We start from the raw sequence: 23722 nt of genomic DNA on the forward strand, positions 1-23722 counted from the left end.
GATGTTTCCCTGGACTTTGTACACTCCCATATATGTCCGTGTTGGGCCACTGCTAGAGAGGGGGCACAGGACAAGTGAAATGTTTGGTCTGACCAAGTATATCCTTTCTTAGATTAATCTTAAGAAATGTTTCAGTTAAAACTGCTGCCAAGATGCAAGTATGCTTCAATTTGCATGTAGTTTCAGAGACGGAGCACTGGCTTTGTTTCTTTTGTGTGTTTGTTTTAATTTGACTTAATCTGAAATTAACATCTCCATTGAGATGAATGGGATAGCATTTCTAGATCTTTTGTGTTATTGTTACATGAAAGTATGTTCCCTTCATGGCTAATTATATTTTAACTTACTCACTGCATATATTCGTATATTTTTTTCTGTATTTAATCACATGTCAACTGTTGCCTTATATTTCATTCCTATACTTTCTTTTTAAGACATCTTGAATGAGAGTTGCACTGTGTCGTTCAGTCTTTATTGGCAGAAACCTACATCGGAGTACACGGTTTCTGAGCATAAGAAAAACAATATGCAGTATCTTTTATTAATGACCTGGATGATGGAGGAGACATAGGTGACACTAATTGAGGAAGGGTGAAAAGTCACTGGAGGACAGGACTGTGTGTCAAAATGTTGTTGCTATACTCAAGATATGGTTTGAATAAAATAGGCTGCAGTTTAGTAGGGGCAGATTACAAGTGAAAATAAACAGAAATGTTTAACTGTACAAATCCCAGGTTTGGAGTTATTGACTAGCTAAGAGTGCTGCACAGAAGAATGTCACGTGATTTGATGGATTAGAAACTGCCCAAGAATTAATGCCATCCAAGCAAAAAAGCAGGAAGAATGTAAGGATTAATTACACAAGCCATAGTCTGGAAGACAAGTGATGTGTTTGGCTGTTCTATGTTAGTGAGGTCTTATCTGATGAGAGAGGCCTAGGGGTTCAGTGTCACCATCGATGTGGATATGAAGCAGCAGAGTCTAGAGATCAGTGGGAATGGTCACAAGTCTAGAAAACATGACTCACAAGCCAGAATTAAATGAACTGTGTCTGTTACTGTGTACCTTCTTAGGTTTTTCTTTGCATAGTATAACATCTTCAAATTCATTAAAAGCTGATACAACACAACTGTTTAGGATTCATCAATTGATCATGTTACTTTGTGCCCTGGCATCTAAAATATGTGGGAGGATCTGAGTTCCTAACTTTCTGTTAGCTTGCTTTATTGTTTGTATTTGCAGCCTCTTCTCTGGGACACGACTCTAGTCTGTCATGCTGCTGTCCTTGTCTTCTAGAAGTCATCCAATTTTGCTTATACTTTCAATATCAATGTTAGACAGTATGCTCTAATTGTATAGTTCCTGGTCTTCAGTAAAGTTAGTGGAACATTAGAAGCTGTGCATTGAGCTATGACAGTGGAAACTATGGTCATTTAGTCAGAATTTGAGAATTTTCTCTGCCCCTCTTTCCACAGAACTCAAAACCCAAACTCATCCAAACCTATTAAAATTATTTAGTCTTTATTATATAAAATTTCTTCAGAAAATATATTAAAATACGTTATTATGTATTTTATATGATCTACCTCTTAGTTATTATAATCCCAGAAGTGAAGATTTCTCAAATTGAAATCTGTTTCCCCTTGAGCTCTTGTAAAATCTATTTTATGGTAGATTGCTTAAAACACTGTATACTATATTTTTCAAATACAGCTTAAAATGTCTTTGTTGGCTGTTCTTGCCTTCTTTTTTTATTTGTGTTACATAGGTCTTCAGTAATATTTAGTGGCAATGACACTCCTAGATTAATTGTGCATTTTTCAGAGCATATAACTTTGTCGGGTTTAATTTTGTTGTCTTTTTGTTTCACTGAACCATGTTTTTCATGAATTTGAAAGGGATGAGTAAGGGTTATCCTAGTTCATTTATCTAATGTAGCAGTCGAAGCACAAACTCCTGAGAAAGTCAAAAGATGTGTGTATTTTTCTGTCTCCTTATAATAACAAATTATTTATGCTTGCAACTGTCTGTTGACAGCCGCCTCTGAACTCCCTCTCTTTTGAGAGAGATTGACCAGAATGAAATTCACTGTTTCTAGTCACTCTGAACCATTATTTTACCAAAATACATTAAAATTGTACTGACATTTTCTGTCACTGCTTTTGCATACTAATAGTGTGCTTGCCATTGTCCACTACTGTATATCAAGCTGAAGTTTTCATTGAGATTTTAGAGTGTTTCACAAAGAATCCTAAGGGTAGGGCTTTCCAGGAAGACTGAGGGATCTAGGTGTCCATCTCTAATTTGAAATTCAAATTTCAAATGAACGAGTAACTGAAGCTCCCTTAGGCTCCTTTGAAACTGTCAGCCTGTATCTTTTTGTGAAGAGATGCATGGTGCAAGGTTCTGAATTAACTGGATGCTAAAGGTTGCCTGTGCATTCCTACATTTTGGTTTCTGAGCTATTTTTTTAATCCACATTAAATCTTTGCTTTTTACCTAGAAACTAACAGTGAAGCACTTTGTCAAAAGATCAAGTAAACTATGTCAGCCTGTGCTTTTCCCTGTGCTATTTAGCTTGCATGGTGAATGGAATTTAAAAGCCATGTAAAATTTTGCTCAGCAAAAAGGGATATGTGGTGGATTATGAGGGGTATAATCTAAATAAATTGATTTAATTTTAGCATATCATGGTTCCCTTCCTTTAGCATATAAGATTCCCTTCATGTTTTTTCAATGTAATTTCTCCCATTTTATTTCAATGACTGTGACTTTTTTTTTTTGTTACTATTGTTGGTAGCTTTAAAATTGTTATCTTTCAACATGGGGGCTGATACTGCTTGATAGTTTGTCAACCCTGTAATTGAAAATCCCTCCAACATGCTATATTTCCAAATCTGCATGGTGATTTAACATTTCCTTTTATCATTCAGCTGTAGCAATGTAACTCACCATTACAATTTTAAGGAATCCATTTTATGGTTGCCTCCACGTTTCCGTCACCTGGACATTCAAGGTATTTAAATTTGCCTTTATAGTATCACTGCAAGGTGAAAAACACAATTCTGAGGAGCATAAGGTGAAGAAGAAAGTGGAATATTTCAAACTTCCATAATTTTCATAACTTTGCTACTAAGTAAATTATTCCATGGCTGACTTCTGTGGGGCTAAAATTAGACTAGTGTAAATGCTTCTGAAAAGTTTCACACTCGAGGCTTGTCTTCAAGGGGCAATCACTGTGAGAAAGCTCAGGTGTAAATTTTAAAACGTATCAGCCACTGAGCTCTAACTCTCCTTGTGAATAGTCTCAGAGTTTGTGGAGGTTTCTCTGCTTGGAGAGCATGTAACCAACTGTAAATTCAAACTCCATCTCACTTTGTTATAGCATCTGCTGTCCAAGGTATGTTTGCTCCAGCCCCCATGGGAAAATGTGGAAATTGAACCTGGATTCATTGTCTGCACTCCAATCACAACCACAATGCCATCCTTACCACTTTTGCCTTCCTACAAACATGCACTATAGTAAAGTCTAAATTTTCCTAAGCTTTGTTATGTGGTAACAAATCTAAGGCCTTCTGTGCTTGAACAGCTGTTCATGTTTCCAGTGTATACACATTTATCTGTTTGCAATAAACTTTTATAACCCACATTTATCATGCATTCCTCATGAACCCAAGTAATTTAAATTCTTGAATCTGAGTACATTATTTTATATTACTGTTCTTTATTTCTCTGTATGCTATATGTGTGTTTATTTGCACAAATATAGAACCTAACTCTGGCCATTAATATGATTAATAACATGGTTTTGCCTATGGATGCTTGATATTTTGCTTTTTGTAACTTCCATTGCTTTCTCTACTCCTTTCCTCTTTCACTACCAGTTTTGTGGTGGTTTTGGTAGAAGTTGGTTACATGTTATAGTTTAAAATCCTTCACATTAATTTTCTCTTGCATACTTTAGAACACAGTAGATCCACAATGCTTTATGAAATAGATCAAACTTCATGATTTATTTCTCCTCGTACTTCTAAATTTGACTGAAATTTTGTTTCTGAAACAATTCTCAGACTGTGAATGACAATGATATCCATCATTATATTAAAAAATGTCAGGGGAAATAGCTTCATTTTATGAATTTTTTTGATGTGCTACTATCTAATTTCCTATATAATTTTGGTGAGCTCCATAGTATAGGAATTGACTCTTTACATTCAGTAATTGAACCTCTTTATTTCTCACACACTGGCACTTCAGTAACATCTTTGATTGTAACATCTTGATTTTGATCTCAAAAGTTTGCTCTGAACTGTTTATTATCTATAAACTCAAAGTGACTTTGTTCTTTTGACTATAATTCCCTTTAAGGCATCAGTAGGTGTGACAGCTTTCTAGGTACATCCATGTCAGACTTTCCTCCCTGGACAGAAAGGTTTTGGAAGAAACTTAACCCACTCTTAATATTACTGTTCTTTTTGCTTGAAATGTATTTAATTAAATAGGTGCCATAAAAAATGAGTGGGACATGAGTGTGAAAGTATTTTAGCTAAGAAACATCAAACTACAAATCTAAGATCAAAATTCAGCATTAAAAATGTAAAATAATAAATAAAATTTATAGTTTCTAGAAGAAATACTGTCATCCCTTGAGAGGAAAAGCTATTACCATTGCTGTAAAACAGAGCTGGCATCAATAACCGGTAGCTTACACTGCTTACTTGCATTACCTTTTTTAGCATGCTATAAACAGAAATAACTATTCCGTACTTTATCGTTGCAAATTAAATTTAAAATCCAGATTTATTTTCCCCTGTGGGCACGTTCAGTCCTCTTACCTTAAATATTCATAATCAGAATGCAGAAAAAGTCCTTTATTGCCACAAAATTAAACATGATGTTGCTTTAAATAGAAGTGTACATTTTTCACAAACTGGACTGGGGGGAAATAGTATTATGACTATGCTTTGCAAACCACTTTATGTAATGACCAAACAGTGCGATACTAAAAGCTGAGAGTAGGAGGATGGATAGGTTGTAATAAGTAATTCTGGGATTTCAGCAGAGATCCTCTTTCCCAAACTAAATTTCATGTTAATCTTTCTGCATTACTGCATGTTTGTGAGGCTTTTTTAAAAAAATGTGAAGTTCTTCTGAAATGGTGTAAGGTTTGGACATACATCATAGGCTGCAGATGTTTGCTGGAGAATTGTTACACCTGTGTTTGAGTATGTTTCTTGTGTCTTGCTGAGTTGGAAAATGATTGTATTGGTGTCTGAGAACAGGCGACTTTTTCAGTGGAGTTCTCAGCTACAAAAGCATCAGATGCTGAAAGAGCTTTAAAGATTATAACCACTATTTACGCAGGGAATTAAGATTCTCTAGTCTTGCATTCAGCACTGTCCAACCCTGTTTTATTAATGGAGTAAAGTACTCTTCACCGAGTAACGGCAGCAGAATGTCTTTCTGATTTTCTGTGCTTTTAGGCAGTCTGATTTGAAAGTGTTGGTTTGGCACTTCGCTTTCTGTTTTTTCTAGGAATCTCACTGGACTTGCAAGTTAACTGGTATTCAAATGCTGACATTTGTTCTTCAAAAGGCTTAAAGTAACTTCTAAGCTACTGATGAAGGATGCCACAGAAAACCTGCTGAAAATAATTCTGTTAACACTCCAGAAAAACTCATACTGCATTGAAAAGGGAAAAAATCATGTACGCAGAAGTAAAATGTACAGTGAGCTAATATTTTTTTTTTCATTGCACCATGCATAGGGACTTCTGAGTGTGTTTATGAGGCAAGAGAAACAAGGATCAGGATGCACAAGACTGTATGTGATGGTTTTAAAAATAAAATACACAACACCTACATCCTTACTTTATATAACAGTGCTTTAGTGGTAATGGAGAACAGGTAAAAGAGAGAAGAAATGATGACTGATAATCAACTTTTCTTTTTTAAATTTCCTGAGAAAAAATAATATAGAATGTATGGCTGTAAACTATATAGTAAGGAAAAAAAATTAATTGTGGCTAGACAATGGCAACAATAGATCACAAAACTGATTACCTGCTCCTACAGAAAGTAAAGGCCTTTTGCCAGTCTGGAACTGAAATAACAAAATTTAGTGCTTTGTTTTCTTGTCTTTTTTATTTGGGAGGGAAGGAAATTGAGAGGGAAAGGGAGAATGCAAGATAGTGAAAGTACCTTTTGCCTTTATGTCATGTTAATATTGATCCTTGGGGAAATGTCCCATCGTGGCAATATAAGACCAGTCTGCTGTCTTACTGTATCTTTTTGAGTAGCTGAAATTAGGGGTTTTACAAACAAAGGACATATCCCATACAGCCTACCCACTGGTAAGAGAATGACTTTGAACATTCTAATGCTTTATTGCTCTAATTAATATGCAATTAATTATGAAAACATATCAGAACCCCTCCCTACTGCTGCCTCTTTCTCCTCTGTTACAGGAGTTTCTAGCACCTTGCCAACTACCAGAATACTGATAACACCATTCATACTTAAGGAGAAATATATTAAAAGGTCATTATAGGATTTCTAGGTGCAACAGATGTTTTCCAGATTGATACTACAATTTGAAATAAAAAAAGTACTAATTGCAAATTTTAGCATCATAGCCAGCAAACACAATATTTTAAGCTAGGAGGGAATCATACCATGCTCCGACCACATCTGTTGTGGCTCCTCCTAGTCAGGGTTTGTGACTCTTTTGTCACAAGTCTCACAAATTTCAAGTCTTAAAGTCCAGATCCTGAATGTATGTGATGGCTCCTAAATATGATTTTACCTTAAAGACCTAGGTGAAAATTGTCAGAGCTTAAAGGTTCCGAAGAATTGCTTTAGGCACTCTCAGCCATCAGGAAGCCTTTCTGAGAAGTTGTAACTGATTTGAAGTGAAGCAGTATTAAATGAATAGTGCAGAAGGCTTATCTGGGTGCAAAGTAGCACTGAGCTATGGGGGAGAAGCGATGCTGTATGGCAAGGAACACATTCTGCTTGAATTAACCATGCTATTTGATGCAGTGCTACTGCAGGTATTTTTCCCCTGGGTTTTCAGATGTAAAGCACAACCACAGAAGGTGGGTTTTGTGGGGTGACCTTAAACTTGTAGATTCAGAGATTGGTTTTGCACAGGGAAGTTGTCACAATAACTGGCTGGAGAGGGAGTTGCTTTGTTTTCTGCTGAAGTTTAAGAGGTTTTGACATGTGTATGTATATCTTTGGTTGGACTACTGACACGTCTACAGGTTCAGGCTGTACATCAAGGTTTGAAAGATTGGAACTGTGGAGAAACTTACTCTTAAGTTCTGTCATTCCTAACTAAGAAGTGCAAGGACCCTTACTAAATCTCCAAAATCCTGGAGATATGCATAAGAAGTGTTTGGTATTAGCTATCTGCTCTCAGATTTTTCAATAATGAGTATTCTTTTACTGTAGTTTAACATACCACTTTGGCGGTGGGAACAGATCTGATAAAGAACAAAGAATCTGATTTCTGCTTTTCTATGATATCCAGAAAATAAACTGTCTTCTATTTACTCCATGTTTTCAGGCTGTCATCTTTGACTCTCAGTTTTAGCCTAAGGAACAGTGTGAAAGAGGCGTGAGTTTGGCACACCTATTTTCTGTGTCATACTCTGGTTATTAGGTATTTTCAAATGTTTCCTCAATTTTCATCCCTGTGTCTCTGCAGCTGCCTGCTGGGTTGAACATGCATGTAACTCAATAATGGATATGTATTGAAGGTATTGAGTTTTAATTCAACAAGAGTATTGTCTATTTGTTTCTTTCCTAACGTGTTTACCTGTTCTGTATCGTGATACTATATTTACCTTTGCAGCAAGGATTTGTTTACCAGCGTAAGACAGAATTTTGCCTTTTCACTACTTTCTGTGTTAATCAGCTTTAAGGATTGATAGGCGGTTGCTCTGTGTGGTCTCTGACTTCAAGTTCTGCATGTTTATTTACTTTGAGGAAAGGTAGACTATGAGGAGGTTTTTTTAATGTAATTTTGGATTCTTTGATGCCAAAGTCTCTCAGCATACCTAAACTCAGTGTAGACTAGGCAGGTTTCTTAGTTTACAAATCCTGTTATTGCATCAAACAAGCATACTCAGGTCTTTTGTCTCTGATCGTTATCTTGATCTTTTCTCTTATCAGGGCCTATGCTAGTACCCAAAGTTTCAAAATTAGATTTTCAGCTTTAAATCAGTTGTCTAGATGATTTATGTTTCCAATATCTCTATATTCCCTCACATCCTGTTTTATAGTCACTCTTTAAAAAAAAAAAAAAAAATTGCTCCTGAGCTCTTTTCTATTTTTCTTCGCAGTACTTTTCACAATCTTGGCTTAACTAGAAACTACCAAAAATATCAAATACTTAAGAAGTAGCTGTAGTCAGAAAAATAAATATGCTCTTTGGCTGCATGCAGTAATGAAGTACTTCCTAAACTTTGTTCAGTCATCCTTTATAAGGCCAGATCATTTGAACTCTGATGGGCCTTTCAACTGCTTTGTTTTACTGTGGATGAATTCTCAGCTCACTTTTTACAGCGATGCTTTTCAGTATATTCCTGAGCCAAGAAGTTGGCTCCTTCTCTTAGTGTCTCAATTTGACATTAGAAGGTCTCCAATCTGCTGACTGTTGGATAGTAGGACTTACTACCGAGGGAAGGATCAATTTATTTCATACTTTGTACAGTGGGTATATACAGCAATTAGATAAGACCCAATACAGCAGTATTTACCAGTCAACATCATGTAACTACTTCCCAGAGACTAATGCCAAAGCCTTGGAAAAGTTCTCCAAAAAGATATTATAAGCAGAGAGTAAGGTACTGACCTTGGCTCTGCAGACTTGGCTGAAGTCCTTAACTGTGTGAGAGCATTCAAGGTGGGGGACAGAGGAGCCTCTTTGCCTGTAAGACTAATGCGTCGTGGCTTCTCTTCCAGGCCAGCTCATCACGTGTCACTCCTGGCTGTCTTAGGTCGCTCCCCATGCAGCTGCCAATGTCTGGTGAGCTCTGCCTGGACTGCTCTCACCCTGCAATAGGACAGTGCTGAGAGCATAAGGTTTAATATTGGCAAGTTCTGCCCAGAACTCTTCTGTGAGACAAAGTCTTCCCTTTTTTGGAGTCCTTGAAGCTGTAATGCTTTCGAGTACCCACCAGTTCAATCAGGGGTTTATGGTTTGGGGGTTTTTGAATGTCAGGAAGCTCTGCTTCTTATAAGACAGCGTAACGGTTCTAGGGTCACCTGTCTGACGTGGATCTTCTGTGGGAGTTTGCTGTTTTGTACAACAGAGCACTAACTTGTCGTCATCCCTACTGAACGCTTCTGTTGCCATCTCTGACACTCTGAGGAATCTTTCCCTTTGAAAGACAGGTCTCATAAACCCTCTGCAGCAAAATCTAATTTTAATTCTTAAACATCAGTGAGTATTAAGGTGTTATTTATGACAATGAGTGTGGGCAAATGAATAATATTAAATTAATTATACCAGAGGGAGAGAGGTTGAAGTTTTACCTTAGTAAGCTCTGTAGAAATAAAACAAGAGCCAGTTATCAGCCACACATCATTACACCTTGCATCTTTGTAATTACACAGTTACTGCTTATTTGGCTGAAGACCTGGCGTGGCATCTTTGTTACTTCAGTTACTTTAGTCCTGATGCATAATTAACAATTAGAGGTGTAAGTTTAATTCAACTAAATAATAATGTGATTCCATTTGAAATATGCCGGTGTGATATACAGAGTGATTAGACATACAAAACTGGCCTTGTCATCTTTATTAATCTGACCACTATCTATGCTTTACATTTTAATAAGAACAGAAAAAGATTTTATGTCTTTTTAGAGGTATGCTTAGAATGTACCTGCCGTTATGGACTAAACATATTAAGGGTCTTTATGAAATTGTAATTCAGTAAGTTTTATGTGGATGGTTTGAATGTGGTATTTTTCAAAGATAACGTAAAACATAACTGTGCAGGCTACAGCTGTAGAAGGCTTATTTAGCTCAGAAATGTATTAGTGTAGTTATAATGTATATATTACTGTATATAAGGTACTGCTATATATTTGCAGTCATATTATCATCAGGGAATTTTCTATCTTGAGTTATCAGAAAAGGGAATTAGAAAATGTAATGCTAGCCTTAGGGGAGCAAAGTTTTTTCAAAACTCATATCTACTAATATCACCTGTCAATGATTTAATGTGTTTATAGTTTATGCTAACCTTTCTTAGCTTTCGTTTTTATCTGTTATAGTCTGTGTACCTGGTAGAAGGGAAGCCTGCAGCCAATTGCCATTACTTTGTAGCTCCTATCTTTACTCACCAAATTGCTACTTTCTTTTTTATTCCTTTTTTTATTTCTGTAATGTAGTAACTGTTGGCTGTTATAAAGCTGCAATGTCATTAGCAAAGGTTCATTCAAATAAAGTCACTGCTGATATTAGGACTTTAAAATGTTAATGTCTTTGTATTTCTTTGGGATAACATATGTTTTTATATTGATGCTTCAAGAGACACATCTAGATTCTTTCATTTCCAGAAGAGTGGTTGTGACAGCAAGACAGAATATTGGAACAGTCTGTGGGATCATGCCTTTTAGGTAGTGCCTCATTTAAAAATTCTTAGTACATCTCCCTATTAAAAATATGTCCATAGTTTTAGGAAAATGAAAGCAAACAAAATTCTTAAGTGCATACAAGAATGTTAATGTTCTTCACGAGCAATACAAACTGCTGCGATGTTTGTTTGACTCTGGGATCTGCAGTCCTTTTCATATTTTCTTAGTCCTCTGCTCCTTGTATAACCAGACACCACTGGAGCTCAGACTGAAGCTCTGTTACAAAATGCCATGTCATATTTTACTCACACTCAACCTTTCTTGCTTTCTCCAGTTTGCATCTGACATTTTTCACAATCACTGGTGGAAAGTATTCTTCATGTCTGATCTGTGCATATTCATTCATGAAGACTGCCTAACCTCTCCTAACAGACTTTGATAAAGCCCGGTAATGACATCACGGGAGTGTTATTTAGTTATTACACTTAATCTGGTAACAGAATGTAGAGTAAATGTCTAGCAGAATAGTTTCATGCCCTATCTGAAGATAAAAGGTTATCATGTGCTGGGATAACTGTCTTTTCACACAGTCTTTAGTTTCATGGAATAGTTAATTTGGGATTCTTCTGAATCTGACCTCACTGGAACTTTTAGGACACAGCTCTAAACATATTCAATTGCACCTATTTCTAATTGATCTCATTCTAACGTAAACCTGAAGTAATTGCACTGCTTCTAACAAAATTAAGGTCTACTCACAATTGTTTCTATGTAGGAAACTTTTCAAAATTTTAAGTATTTTTCACACTCATAAATGTGTTCTCATTGTCTCCTTAACTCAGTCTAGGTGTTTCTGACCTGTACAGATAGAAGCAGCTGAATTTTGTTTCTTTTTACTTCATACTAAAGAGGATACATTTTTGTTCAAATGTTGGACATGTGCCAGGTATTTTTCAATGTCCATTATTTCACAAACTATTCTACAAAGCAGAATTAAGGTATTATGAAGAGGACTTTTGATGTTGTATTACTTCTAACATTTAATGCTTAGAATTAATAGAACTAGTCATTACTTTATTGGATTTGAACAAATTGATATTGGATTGTATTAAGCAACATGTCCCATATGCACTGGATTATTCATGTGCCTGTTTTTCAAAAAGGTATAAGTCATACTGAAAGCAGATTTGCATTTATTATGCTATGTAACTAGCTCTACTTTTACCAAAGGAAAAAAAAACAACCTAATTTCAGATACTTGAAAACTTTTAGAATTGTGGTGGCGGGGGTGTTATTTAGAATTATTTTTTACGTAAAGGCAGTCTGTATATGGATACTTTGCACTGGCATAACTGTCATCAAAGTGTGATTTTCTTTTAAAAAATTCCTGAAAAAGTTCACCTTACATGAGCTTTGGTTATGAATACAGTTAGGCTGCTATTTCTATTTATATGGTTCTTTTATATTGTCAGCGTTAGAGATGTACTTGATTATAAAGATAAAATTGAGCTGGTACAGATTTGAGTGCCAGTAAGCCTTAAAATCTTTGAATTATACTCTTCTCAATGGTTGATCTCAGTGTTGGGATGAATTGATATATAATAGGAATAAACAGGAAAAGCAGTACACTTTTTTAAATCCAAACACATTTTTAAAAATAAAGACAAATTTGTGTTTTGTTGTACTTGGTCTGACCACTTCCCATTGTTGTAGTTTTCAGTAGTGGACAGAAGTATTTCTGCATAAATACCTTGAAACAACAAAATCCTGAGTTCATACTTTGTTTCAATTTGCAGGGGTGAGCAAGTAGGAAGAATCTTCCTGTTCCACAAAATACTCTAATCTTATGCTGAAGCATTGAGGAGTCTTTGCTTTTTAGTTTAGCATGTAACCCAAGCATTTTTTTTTACCGTAAGAGATGTGAGTGGCTGCCATGAAATGGCACAAAGTTGGAATGGGAATTGGAAGCCCTGAGGCTTTTATTCTTGGTTGGACTATAAACCTGTTATATGACCTTGAGCAGATCACATTAACCCTGACTTTCCAAAGCATTTGCACTGCTGAACTGGATCTATAGGTTGGTCAGTTGCAATTTCCTGTAAGGTGAGAATGGTACCTTAATAGGGTGTACATAGATCATTAACACAAAGTGCTGTGAAATTCTCCAATGAAAAGCATTACAGGCAGCGGAAAGTATTATTAGAAATTAATAATATTATAAATTAGTAATGATAATCCAGTTAGGTTTACCCTATGATGTACTTTACCCCAAAGCAAGATAAATCATAAGCTGCTTAGAAGGTGGGTTTTTTTACAGTAGAATGCAGCAGTTAAGGGTCTTTAGAACATTTCTGCAATATTAAAATGATTTTTCAGCCAGCATCTGAGCTTCTTCAATCTAGTCTAAGGTTTTAAAAAAGTAAAACGAACAAAAGCCCAAGGTAGTATCTACCTAATTAGTCCTCTCTGCAGCATGAATTTCTTTCTGAACTTCATTTCTGCTTAATAAGTATCATACCTGTTGAGGTTCCTTATGTTACTAAGCAACACCAACACTACCAAATAATGGGGGGGGAAAAACCATAATAAGGCACTATAATTCTGATCATGTATCATGGGGTTAATTTCTTAGGAATACTCTGAGATTCAAGGAGTGTGCAGTACAGCAATGTAAAATATATTGTTTTCATTACAGAAAGCAGTTCATATCTTCTAAAACTGTGCATTTAATTGCATAAAGGCAGAAATGCAACACAAAAATTATTCAAATAACATTCCAATTATATTTGATAAATCATCTTTAAAACCTTTACATTTATATAGCAATTATAACCTAACCACAGGATTTAACATCTTAGAGCTTCATCAAAATCAATCAAATATCTTAGGCTGAAGCTGGAATGTTGTTCTGATGGAATTGCTCCCAAAGGCAATTCTGATCTATTTAGGCACCAGTTTTACAGCACATTCTGATTATTTCTGGTAGTGTTTCCCGGGTAAGGTTTTCTTCTAGCAATGAATCTAAGAAATTTCCACTATATAAAACAACTACGCAATTGTAAACTGGTTAAACTAGTATAATTGTTTTCAAAGATGCTACTAATACATTGGTCCATATAAAATGCAGAATCTCTTCTGTTACTTGGCTTTCTACATGTTTTATAGAGAACTGCTGATTTCAGATGGTAAATTAATTTAGACACTCACATCACATCTGAACCTGATAATATTTTGGAAGACCAATTTTCTTTAGTTCCAAGTATGGATTTCTCATTCAGGTTACAGGCTTCTTTGACAGTATTTGCACCTGATTCTTAGGTACATGAAACCAGATAACTATCATTTAATTAGGGATAAAATAATATTAGTGTTGAGGTTTTTAAAATACATTTTTTTAAATAATTTGAACATTTTTTTATCTGTCATTAGGTCTAGGAAGAGCATACCTCTGTCTATACCACTGCAGAGCCCCCAGTCTCAAACACTTTTGTATCTTATTTTACACTAGTTTTAGTTGATTTCAGAGAATTTCCTTCTTTCTTCTCTCCCTTCCTATTTTTTGTTTAAGCTGTTAACCTAGTTAGTCTCAAGAATACTTCTTCTCAAAAACTCCCAAAATACTTTTCTTTCTGGTTAAATAAATATGCCAAATCTGCCAAAAATAACTGTCAAGAATCAGTTCATTAAACTGTTTCAGGATGGGATACTTCCAGAATTTAAATTAAATAATGAACTATATGTCTCCACCTTGGTATTTGCAAGGCATCCTTTGATTGGCAGATATTCAGGCTGGTCTTGCCTTAGTTTCAAAGTTTGTGTAATCTAATGTATGCAGGTGTATACACGTTATAATGTACTGTGTGTATAGGCACAAAAAAAGATAAATTAAACAATTTTAAGGTGTTTACAAAAACAATTCCCCAATCTTCCTGAAAGAATTTTAATTTAAAAATGAAGACAAATAGAATCTAAATTAAAACCCAGTGGATTTCAGAATAGGTTAAAAGAATGATTAACTGCTCCTTGCTCCCTTGCCCCCCGGCTCCCAAATCATTGGCTACTGGCTAGCATTTTCCAAACTTGCCATCCAAAAAAGAAGTCAATCTGAAAAATGTAGCTACAAAGCTACAAATGGTTTTGGTGTAAACATATTTGTTCTTCCATCCTGTAATTGCCACAGAAACACTTATATTCCCTGGTTTTGAGAACTTTCAATAGAATTTCACACAGAAGTTCTTAGTAAAAAAAACTTGTGACCTTTCAAATTAAACTTCCTCTCAGGTTTGTAAAGGAGAGCAGTATTTTCTCCAGTCTCTGATTACAAAGCCAATTTGTACTTGGACTTTTCCAATATTTAATAAGTGTATGCTCACACATTTTACTGGTTGAAACCCTGCTATTTTTGAAGAAGCAGTTGCCCTTTAGGTCTTGCTTGGACATAACAGGGAATGTTCTCCACAGATTTACTCGCTAAAGGTCATAGTTTATTTTTAAATGGCAATTTTAGGGTTAATATTTGCTATCTATCTGTGAGTTTAGAGTGCATTCAGGCTAACAAGAGTCATTCCCTAGATATCCAAAAAGCTGGAGTAGCTTTTAATAAGATTTAGCAAATACATTTAATGAGTCTGCTGCATTGCCTAGACAGTTGTTATCAAAAATGTTATGTTAAATGTTTAAGTCTGTAAAGTAAGCCTCAAAGTAAACAATTTTTAAATAGAAATACTGAGTGCTTCTCAGAGCCATGACAAATGGGAATTGGCTGTGTTTTCTAAGGTCGTTTCTAAGAGGTGAAGTACTGTGACCAATATATTCAGAAAAAGAAAGACACTGGCAGTGGAACCGAAAAAGAAGCTACAGATGTAGTATTTCTGAGACTACTTTACTTTAAAATATGAGCCGCAATTCAAATAGATTCCAAAACCAGTTTTGTTTTTTTTAAATGACTGCTGCTTCACTATATGCAAAACAGCTTGTTTCCACACTCTGCATTGAAAACAAATCAAGTTAAGGATGTAGATGTATCCTACAAATCTTTAAATGTTATAACTGCTCAGAAATGGAATAAAGTCCAAGAATCCTCTCAATGAGGATTTGTCCTGAACGATTTTTCAGACACAGAAGCAGGCAATATAAGCATAGTGGTTCCAGTGCAGGTGTTGCATTTATCTGATTTTTTTTTTATCACTGCTATCTGTTAGTGATCTGTTTCAAATAATATCCGTGCTCTGTTTTCTGTGTCCAGGTAAATAGAACTCTTTTTTTGTATGATCCATAGCTCACTGGAAACCAAATGGTTGCACCACCATCCAGTGCTATTATTTAGATAAGTATATATACTATTCTAAATTAAGGGAAAGGCACTGACATTCAAAATGCTTTGGAATTACTATTAATATCATACTGGGTATGGTATATATGGCAAGAGAAGTATATGATATATGTAGAAAAGAACTAGGGAAATCAAAGCAAGCAAATAATAGTCAGGAATTTAAAATCTGGTAAACAATTATAATGTTCTGCTTAAAGGAAATAAAAGCTGTTGGAGGGTTAGTAGCCATCATTACTCACCTGTGGTTAAGGAAAAAAAGCACGCAGGTTTTTTCTGGTTCTTCTGAAATAAAGTCAGGGAAAACAAATAACTTTGGTATAAATTTTCTGTTGAGATCACAGATTCAATTTGTGAATTGAATTGTGAGTGCAGTTTCTAACTGGTGATGGGTTTAGGAATACTGACTTGTCTTATTTTATTTTGTAGATGCTTCAGAAACTTGCTGTGTGTTTACCACGGGTTCTGCCAGCCAGCTCGAGAGGGGACTTACCTATTCTTTCATTAGTCGAGCATAACATTATCTTGAACTAATTACTCCTCTCCACATGGCCTTCCTACTAGTGTCAGCTTATCTTCTGCTGACTCATGCTCAGGGTGCTCCTGTTGAGGATGGGGCACTGTTGGAAACACTGAAGTCACAAGTAGGATTATTCAGCAATAAAAGTGAACACTATTCGGCACAGGTGAGACCTCCTGGCACAAGCCGGCAAATACCTCAGACAATCATCATAGGAGTTCGTAAAGGAGGGACAAGGGCTTTACTGGAAATGTTGGATATTCATCCTAATATTGTGGTAGCAGCTACGGAAGTCCACTTCTTTGACTGGGATGAAAATTATGTGAAAGGAATAGACTGGTATAGAAGTCTGATGCCGTTTTCTTATGGAAATCAAATTACAATTGAGAAAACACCAGGCTATTTTACATCACCACAGGCTCCAGGAAGAATTCATGACATGAATAGCTCCATTAAACTGCTGCTTATTCTAAGGGATCCCACTGAGAGAGTTATATCTGACTATACCCAAGTATATTACAACAGAGTAGAAAGTCACAAGCCTGTTCAGCTTTTTGAAGATATTGTTATTAAGAATGGAGCACTTAATACCAAATACAAAGCTATTCAGAGAAGTCTATATGATGTTCATATGGAAAAGTGGCTTAAGCATTTCAGTTTGGATCAGATTCACATAGTGGATGGCAATACTTTAATCAAGGACCCTCTTCCTGAATTACAAAAAGTTGAAAGATTTCTAAATCTTCCTTCCCGAATTATGTCTTCTAATTTTTATTTTAACCAAACCAAGGGATTCTACTGCATTAGAAGCGATGGAAGGGAGAGATGTTTACATGAATCCAAAGGGCGTCCCCATCCTCTTGTTAACAGCACTGTTTTAGAGCAACTGTATTCTTACTTCAGAGAGCACAATGCAAAATTTTACAGAATGGTTAATCATTCCTTTGACTGGCATTAATGCATTTGGAATCAATGTTTCTTAAAAAGGGCCTGAAACAAACTTTTTCAAACGGATCTTTCTAAACTGTAGAGAACAGTATTATGAGAACTTAACATCCTGGTTATATGCTTCGTTGGAATAACACCTCTAACTCATGGAAATGGTACCCTTTATGTTGGGGAAAAACAAGTTTCACATATTTGTATGATTACTGTGAGTCAAATTCTGATCTTCTTTCTCTCATCATGCAAATACATTAACTTCAGCAGACTTATTTCAGATATGTATGTTACAAGATTTGAGCTGTTTTGGAAAAATGACTACTTTGAACAGTGTAGAAAATGTAAATGTTTGAAATGGTATTATTCTAACTGTTCTGTATTTTTTGTTGTTAGTATTTTTTTTATATCACACAATGATAGTGGCATTGATTTCTAGAATTTTTCATACAGTAAGTTAAATTGTATCTTAAAACAGGGGGCATATATAGTGGCTCCAATAAATAATTCATCCGCTGATAATACACCGAAGTACTTAATTAATAATAGAGGGAATCTGTTTCACTTGTGATTTTGAATAGGTGAACTAGAAGCTCCCTATCAGTATATCATTAGTATTAAACCACACTCTTACCATCTTGGGTTTACAAAAAAAAAAAATCTCCAAAGAATATAACTGTTTGATGAAGCTTAAACTGAGTCTCCTGAATGTAAAGAAATTAAAATATCCCAGGCAACCTCAATTTACACTGTTATTCTGTACACTAAAAACAACAACAACAAAAAAAAAAACCTTAATGGAAAAAATAATTTATATCAGCAACTGTACAAATATTTGATTATATAAATTATGTCACTTTGCTCTTGAATGGAAAAGGTATCCGTTAATACTACCATATTAATCATGTTTGCATTCTGTGACTAGTTAACTCTCCCTCTCCTGGCTTTAGTTTACGTATCTCCATTGGTACATTGATTCTTGCTGGGGGAAAAAAAAAATTGCTTGCCCTCCAAAGCATCGAATATTTTTATTTTGTTATTTCTAATACAGATCTTGGGATGTTCTCAAAGTTAAAACATCTTGTTATACTGTATATCTCAGGCACAGTGTTAAGTATGCTAGGTATGACATACTCAGATTATATATAAAAAACATCCAACTATACAACTGCATTATGCATTTTTTTGTTTTTAATATTTTCTTTGACAGTATTGTTCTTCTTTTTCATGTAAACATTTTGTTATGTATCAATACCAAAGAAGAAAATCAACTTGAAATGTTAAATGTGGTGCCAGATAGCACTACAGGTGCAGATGTGCTTGTTTGACATTGTACCTTGCAATCCAGACACTCTGGTGCACCCCCTAGTAGAAGGGTTCACCAGGCACAATCCCTTTAAGCTTCTCAGAACACTGGTGAGCTGCAGCTGTGTGAGCCTGCTCGGAGCATCGCAGCATCAATCTCTGCCTAACCCCGGTGAGGTTCCTGAATCTGTGTCCTTCTCTCTAAGCCACTGCTCAAGCCTACAGGAGTGTATGTCCCTAACATGGGATTCAGTCTTCCATTTCACAGGCTAAAAGGTATGTATTGCAGCGCTAATATTTAGGCTTGTAATACTTCATGTGGGGGCTACTTAGATGTTCGGCAGGTAGCAGTGTTCCACTAAAGGTGGACAGAATCAGACCCAGCCAGATTATGTGGAAATAGCCTTCATCAAATATTCCCTCAATAAATGTAAAATGTTAAAAATAACATAAAAAATCTTATTCTTTATCTCTTCTGCTATTTCTATGTGTATATATGAGAGAAAATTATATTTGTCATTTTATAATTAACTTCTGAAATTATCTTTCTGAAGCCTGATTTTTTTACTACATATCTGATTTCTACAAAGGGCCCAAATGGTTATTTATTTCTTCCACCTATCCTGAGATTGTGGCTTCTTCATCATTAATATTGATCATGTGGGGACTACTCAGAAGTACAATGTTGATCTGAATCAGGTGCAGAAATACAGATATATTTCTTTCAAATTAGCCTAAGAACGGGATGTTTATGCTGGTTTTGTATCGTCTCTACCAGGACACCGGATAGGCAAACTGTAATAAATACAGCTGTGTAGTCTTCCAATATCATCTTTGTCATCTGTCAGGTTAAAAGTTAACTGAGAAAAATTCTGAACTCCAAATAAGCAGGGTGATTTTATATTGGACCAACACTTTGCATTTTGTGGGCACAACATTTTTATCTGATAACAGAAGCCCGAAATCCACATTCCCTGTATCGTTTAACCGAGCCTGTTCTCTCTGACCAATGCAGTCTCAATGATGAACAAAACTCATCCCAGTCCACTAATTTCAGAAATACAGTATTAAAGGTAGCAACATACCTGCAGTTCATATCATAGATGGTGGCTTTCTTTCAGCATTGCTTTCTGTTTCTCATACATTCCAAAACTTTCCATATTCTTCTTTTGCTTCTTCTCAATGATGATTCCATTTAATAGTACTGAAAATAAGAATAAGGTTGTGTTGTTGGTTTGGGTTTTTTTGGCAAGAAGTTAATTTGAAAACAATGCGTACTTTAACAAAGGTTTCAGGTAGTTGCCAGTAATTGAAGAGTTCACTGTCTATATGTCACATGCAATTTCATGGGCTTCCTCTGAAGCCTATGAAAAGAAAATAACAAAATAGAAATAGAAAAGAAAGAAAAATCTAATGTCTGTCTTTATTTATGCTTTCAGGCATCAAGTCTTTCTCCTTCTTCTCTGAAGTTTACAGCTAATCTTTAAATGAGTTGAATGCAGCAACACCAGTTGGCAGAAGCTGTACACATCTTTGAAAAATGCAGGTCCCTTTGTGGAATTTACATTTCAAGGAATGCTGATCTGTATGGATTAGTGATGCATATATCTACTTGATTTGCTAGCACTCTTCACTCTTGCTCAGCATTTTTGGGAAGGACGGAGTTGATGGGTTGAGTTCAATGATCATTTTAGAGTTTACTAATACTGGAAGAAATATATTCTGCATAGTATAATTTGGGAGAAGGGGTGGTTGTTTTGGTTTGGTTTTACATAAATAACAAACCTCATGTGAAGTTTTGTTTTGGTAAATAAATGGTCTACAAAGATGCAACTTAACCTCCCCATAACAGAATTCAATAAATATAGTAGACTAATTTAACATTACAAACTGTTTCCATAAGTTTCTCATTTTGTGGTCTGAAAAATATTATTTCATGCAGTCTTGACCTTCTTCATTCTTACTATCTTCAAAAGATAACCCTCCTTCCCTCATTCTCAGGAGGGGGATCAGATCAACTTAGAAGATCCACTGAGGCATACTTTAGTAATATTGAAATAAAAAGCACTGAATTTTTGGCACTTGGAGTTCAAAACTAGTAAAATTTTTGAAAAAACTCAAGGCTCACGATCTGTTTAAAGACATTATTAACAAGTCAGTTCTCAATTTAAGAAATTACAAATACCTCTTAAGATTTTCCATAATTGATAGCAAAACATAAACTATGCTTCTCCAGATTATTCATTAAAGGACTTTCATTATTTGATACTCGAGGTGTTTGCAGAAATTAATTTCATGTGTTAAGGGTACTTAAAGAGATCATGCAATTGTTTCAAAGGTTTTTTGGAGCATCTGAAACAGATGATAGAGTCATGTGTAAGAGTACAGCAGAATTTATGATGGTTTGAGCAGCTCTTTGATGATGTTTTGCATTCCACAAATATTAAGCTTTAACTTTAAATACTGTTCCTTTCCTTTTTAGTTAAAATGAGTAAGTTATAGCTGCTTTCATCTAATGTCACTGAGAATTAGCAATGTCAAGCAACTGCAGCTCTAACTGGATCAGTTTAGCCTTTGCCACTATAAGCAACGCACTCATACTTAATACATAGATGAGTAATATTACTGGGGTTTTAATATGGGCTACATATATTACTTGTAGTACATAAAGACAAAGTGCTGGGAAGCTTAAGTGCTAGATTTTTGCCTCAAAAAGCACCTAGTACTTCACTAATGGGAAGAAAACAAAGAGGTTCTACTATTGCACTCACCTCCATTCTTTCACCAGGAGGAGCGGTGGATTTTTCCATTGTATCCTTGGTATCCAGCTGCTCAAAGGCCTTGGGCTGGCTTCTGGTCTTTCCTTTCACCACTGAGCCTTGATAGAGCACTTACAGTTCTTCTTAAAGAATATCTGTTAATGTAGAGACATTTTTTGGAATATCCATAGACAATATTGTGGAGAACTTTACAGAGGGCATATACTTCATGCATGTCGTTGTATGATGCTACACAACATCAACTCCTTCAGTATCCTTTTGATACAAAGCCAATAGATAATCCTATAAAATGCATCAAAGAAAGATTAGATTGACTACTGTAGGGAAGCATATCTGCATACAGTTTTCAGTCTTCACGCACATTTCAAGAGCTCATTAATTAAAAATTGGGTTGGTTCCAGCAAGTTTGGCTGCTTATTGCCTTTGTAAATTCAGATGTTTTCATGAGTTGGACAATAATTTTAATATTGTCATAATCCCTATAGTTTCTTGTTTATGTGGTCAAAAACTAAAATAATAGGAGTTATTACTTTGCTTTGTAGGAGCACAGTTGGGAAGAAAAAAAAAGACACACACACACACACCCCTCAATACCTTGATTCTTAGTGAGAGTTGCACAGTAACAATACTCACAATAACATTTCCTTGCAGGGAAACGAACATTTAAATTATTTCAGTAAAAATTATACTCCTATAGATTATTATTTTCTGTACTTCTGGATTTGATACTTCATTTCCTTCAAAAGCCTGAATTTTGTTGTAGAAATGAACAGACACATTGTAATTAAAATCAGTAGTAATTTGCCTATCACATTAATCATTACCAGCAGTTAATGGCCAGATAATTTCCACTTCAATTACTTCACATTTCAATATACTTACTAAATTGTTTTGATATTTTATAACACAAATCTAAAATTTAGAACCAACAGTGGATAAAAAGACTTTGTAATGTCATTCTGTGATTACAGAGGAATTGTCATGTCTTTAAGGTTAATAAACAGTGATATGAGCTTACCACAATTCCTGGAAAAATTTTGGAAGCCAAGATACTAACACAACTGCAAACTATAAATTAATACTTGAAGTTGAATCTGCTACTTAGGGAAAATACAACAGATTAAAACAGACTGACAAAAATCATACTTTCCTGGTGAAATAGATGTCATGTAAAATGTACAGTATCATGCATTAGCTCCATGTAACAAGTACTATGAAGTCTGTTTTCTGATGCAAAATGATTTTATGCTTTTACGTTGTATATTCTTTCAGTTGCATTACAAAAACCTCTCAGTTAAGTGTTTAAAGAAAACCATCTTAATGTAAACTTTTTGCCAGTGGTACAGTTTTTCTCTGAAATGACATTTCTCCGGTTTTGTGTTTTTTCCTCCAAGATAAAAAGGTGGATTGAGTCACACTCCAATAAAAGTAGAGGGTTATCGTGCCAGAATAAAGAATATTACTTCTGTTTATTACAGTCCTTAGTGAAGAACATTTTTATGTAGGGACTGATAATAGTTTAACGATCTCTTTGTATTTTCTCTCTCTTCATTAGAGAATACAACTATGCCATAGTTTTTCTTATTCTGAAGAATGTTACTGTAAACTCTTACATTGCTACTCTAAAGCATTTACTTAGAGATTTAAATCAGGTGGCAGTAATGAAAGGGAAGCACAGTAATTAAGAATCCATTCCCTTTGCCACTCAGACTGGCTAAGATTTTTTTAATTTTTAACTTTTTTTTATGTGAACATTTTGATCCATCATAAATGCTCTATTAGGAATCAACCAACTTGCAATAGGAAAAAATAAGGCAAAGGCAAGTAGAATGCAACAAAACCTGAGCTGAAGGCCCTCTTCTGGTAAACATTTGTTCACGTAATATGGCACAGTTAAAAAAGATTACGATTGGCCTGAGAGGACAATGCACAGGACTAAGTAACATGCTACTCCAGGGATTTATCTAGGTATTCTATGTGCCTGAATTAATTTTTCAATCATTAGGCTAGTAGGGACATACATGAATATACACTTTTGGAACACTGTGTTTCACTTTGTTAGAGAATACTATAATACTTCAGCACAGGTTAAATATATTGTGTCTATCCCTGGGTGAAATGCTGCAGTGCAAATTGGATAGGAAGTAACAACTCTTTAGACAAAGTGTTGGGATTTGTTAATTCCTTATGGAAAATTAGCAGCCCTAGTGCAGCAGGTTTGTTGTTGATTTGACAAGGACTCTCAGCCTAGAAACATG

General features: G+C 35.2%; 1 protein-coding gene across 7 annotated transcripts in view; it reads left to right on the forward strand.

Moving 5' to 3' along the window:
- The window catches only part of LOC101919371 (heparan sulfate glucosamine 3-O-sulfotransferase 1-like), a 61362-nt gene extending 38426 nt beyond the window's left edge, over positions 1-22936 (forward strand). For 2 of the 7 annotated variants that reach the window (XR_008744948.1, XR_008744942.1), the window contains exons 2-3: positions 16350-18960; positions 20124-22936. Coding sequence is in view for 1 of the 7 variants with exons in the window: in XM_005238940.4 (XP_005238997.1) it covers positions 16469-17398 (930 nt within the window). In the remaining 6 variants the exon portion in view is untranslated. Of the gene's footprint in view, positions 1-6683; positions 10634-10659; positions 11040-11433; positions 11538-16349; positions 19511-20123 lie in introns of those variants that run through there. The other 5 variants (XR_008744946.1, XR_008744947.1, XR_008744949.1 and 2 more) reach the window with 5 other exon arrangements.
- The last annotated feature ends 786 nt before the right edge of the window (positions 22937-23722 follow it).

Source organism: Falco peregrinus, chromosome 1, assembly GCF_023634155.1.
Source record: "Falco peregrinus isolate bFalPer1 chromosome 1, bFalPer1.pri, whole genome shotgun sequence".
In the NCBI taxonomy this organism is placed as follows: Eukaryota; Metazoa; Chordata; class Aves; order Falconiformes; family Falconidae; genus Falco; species Falco peregrinus.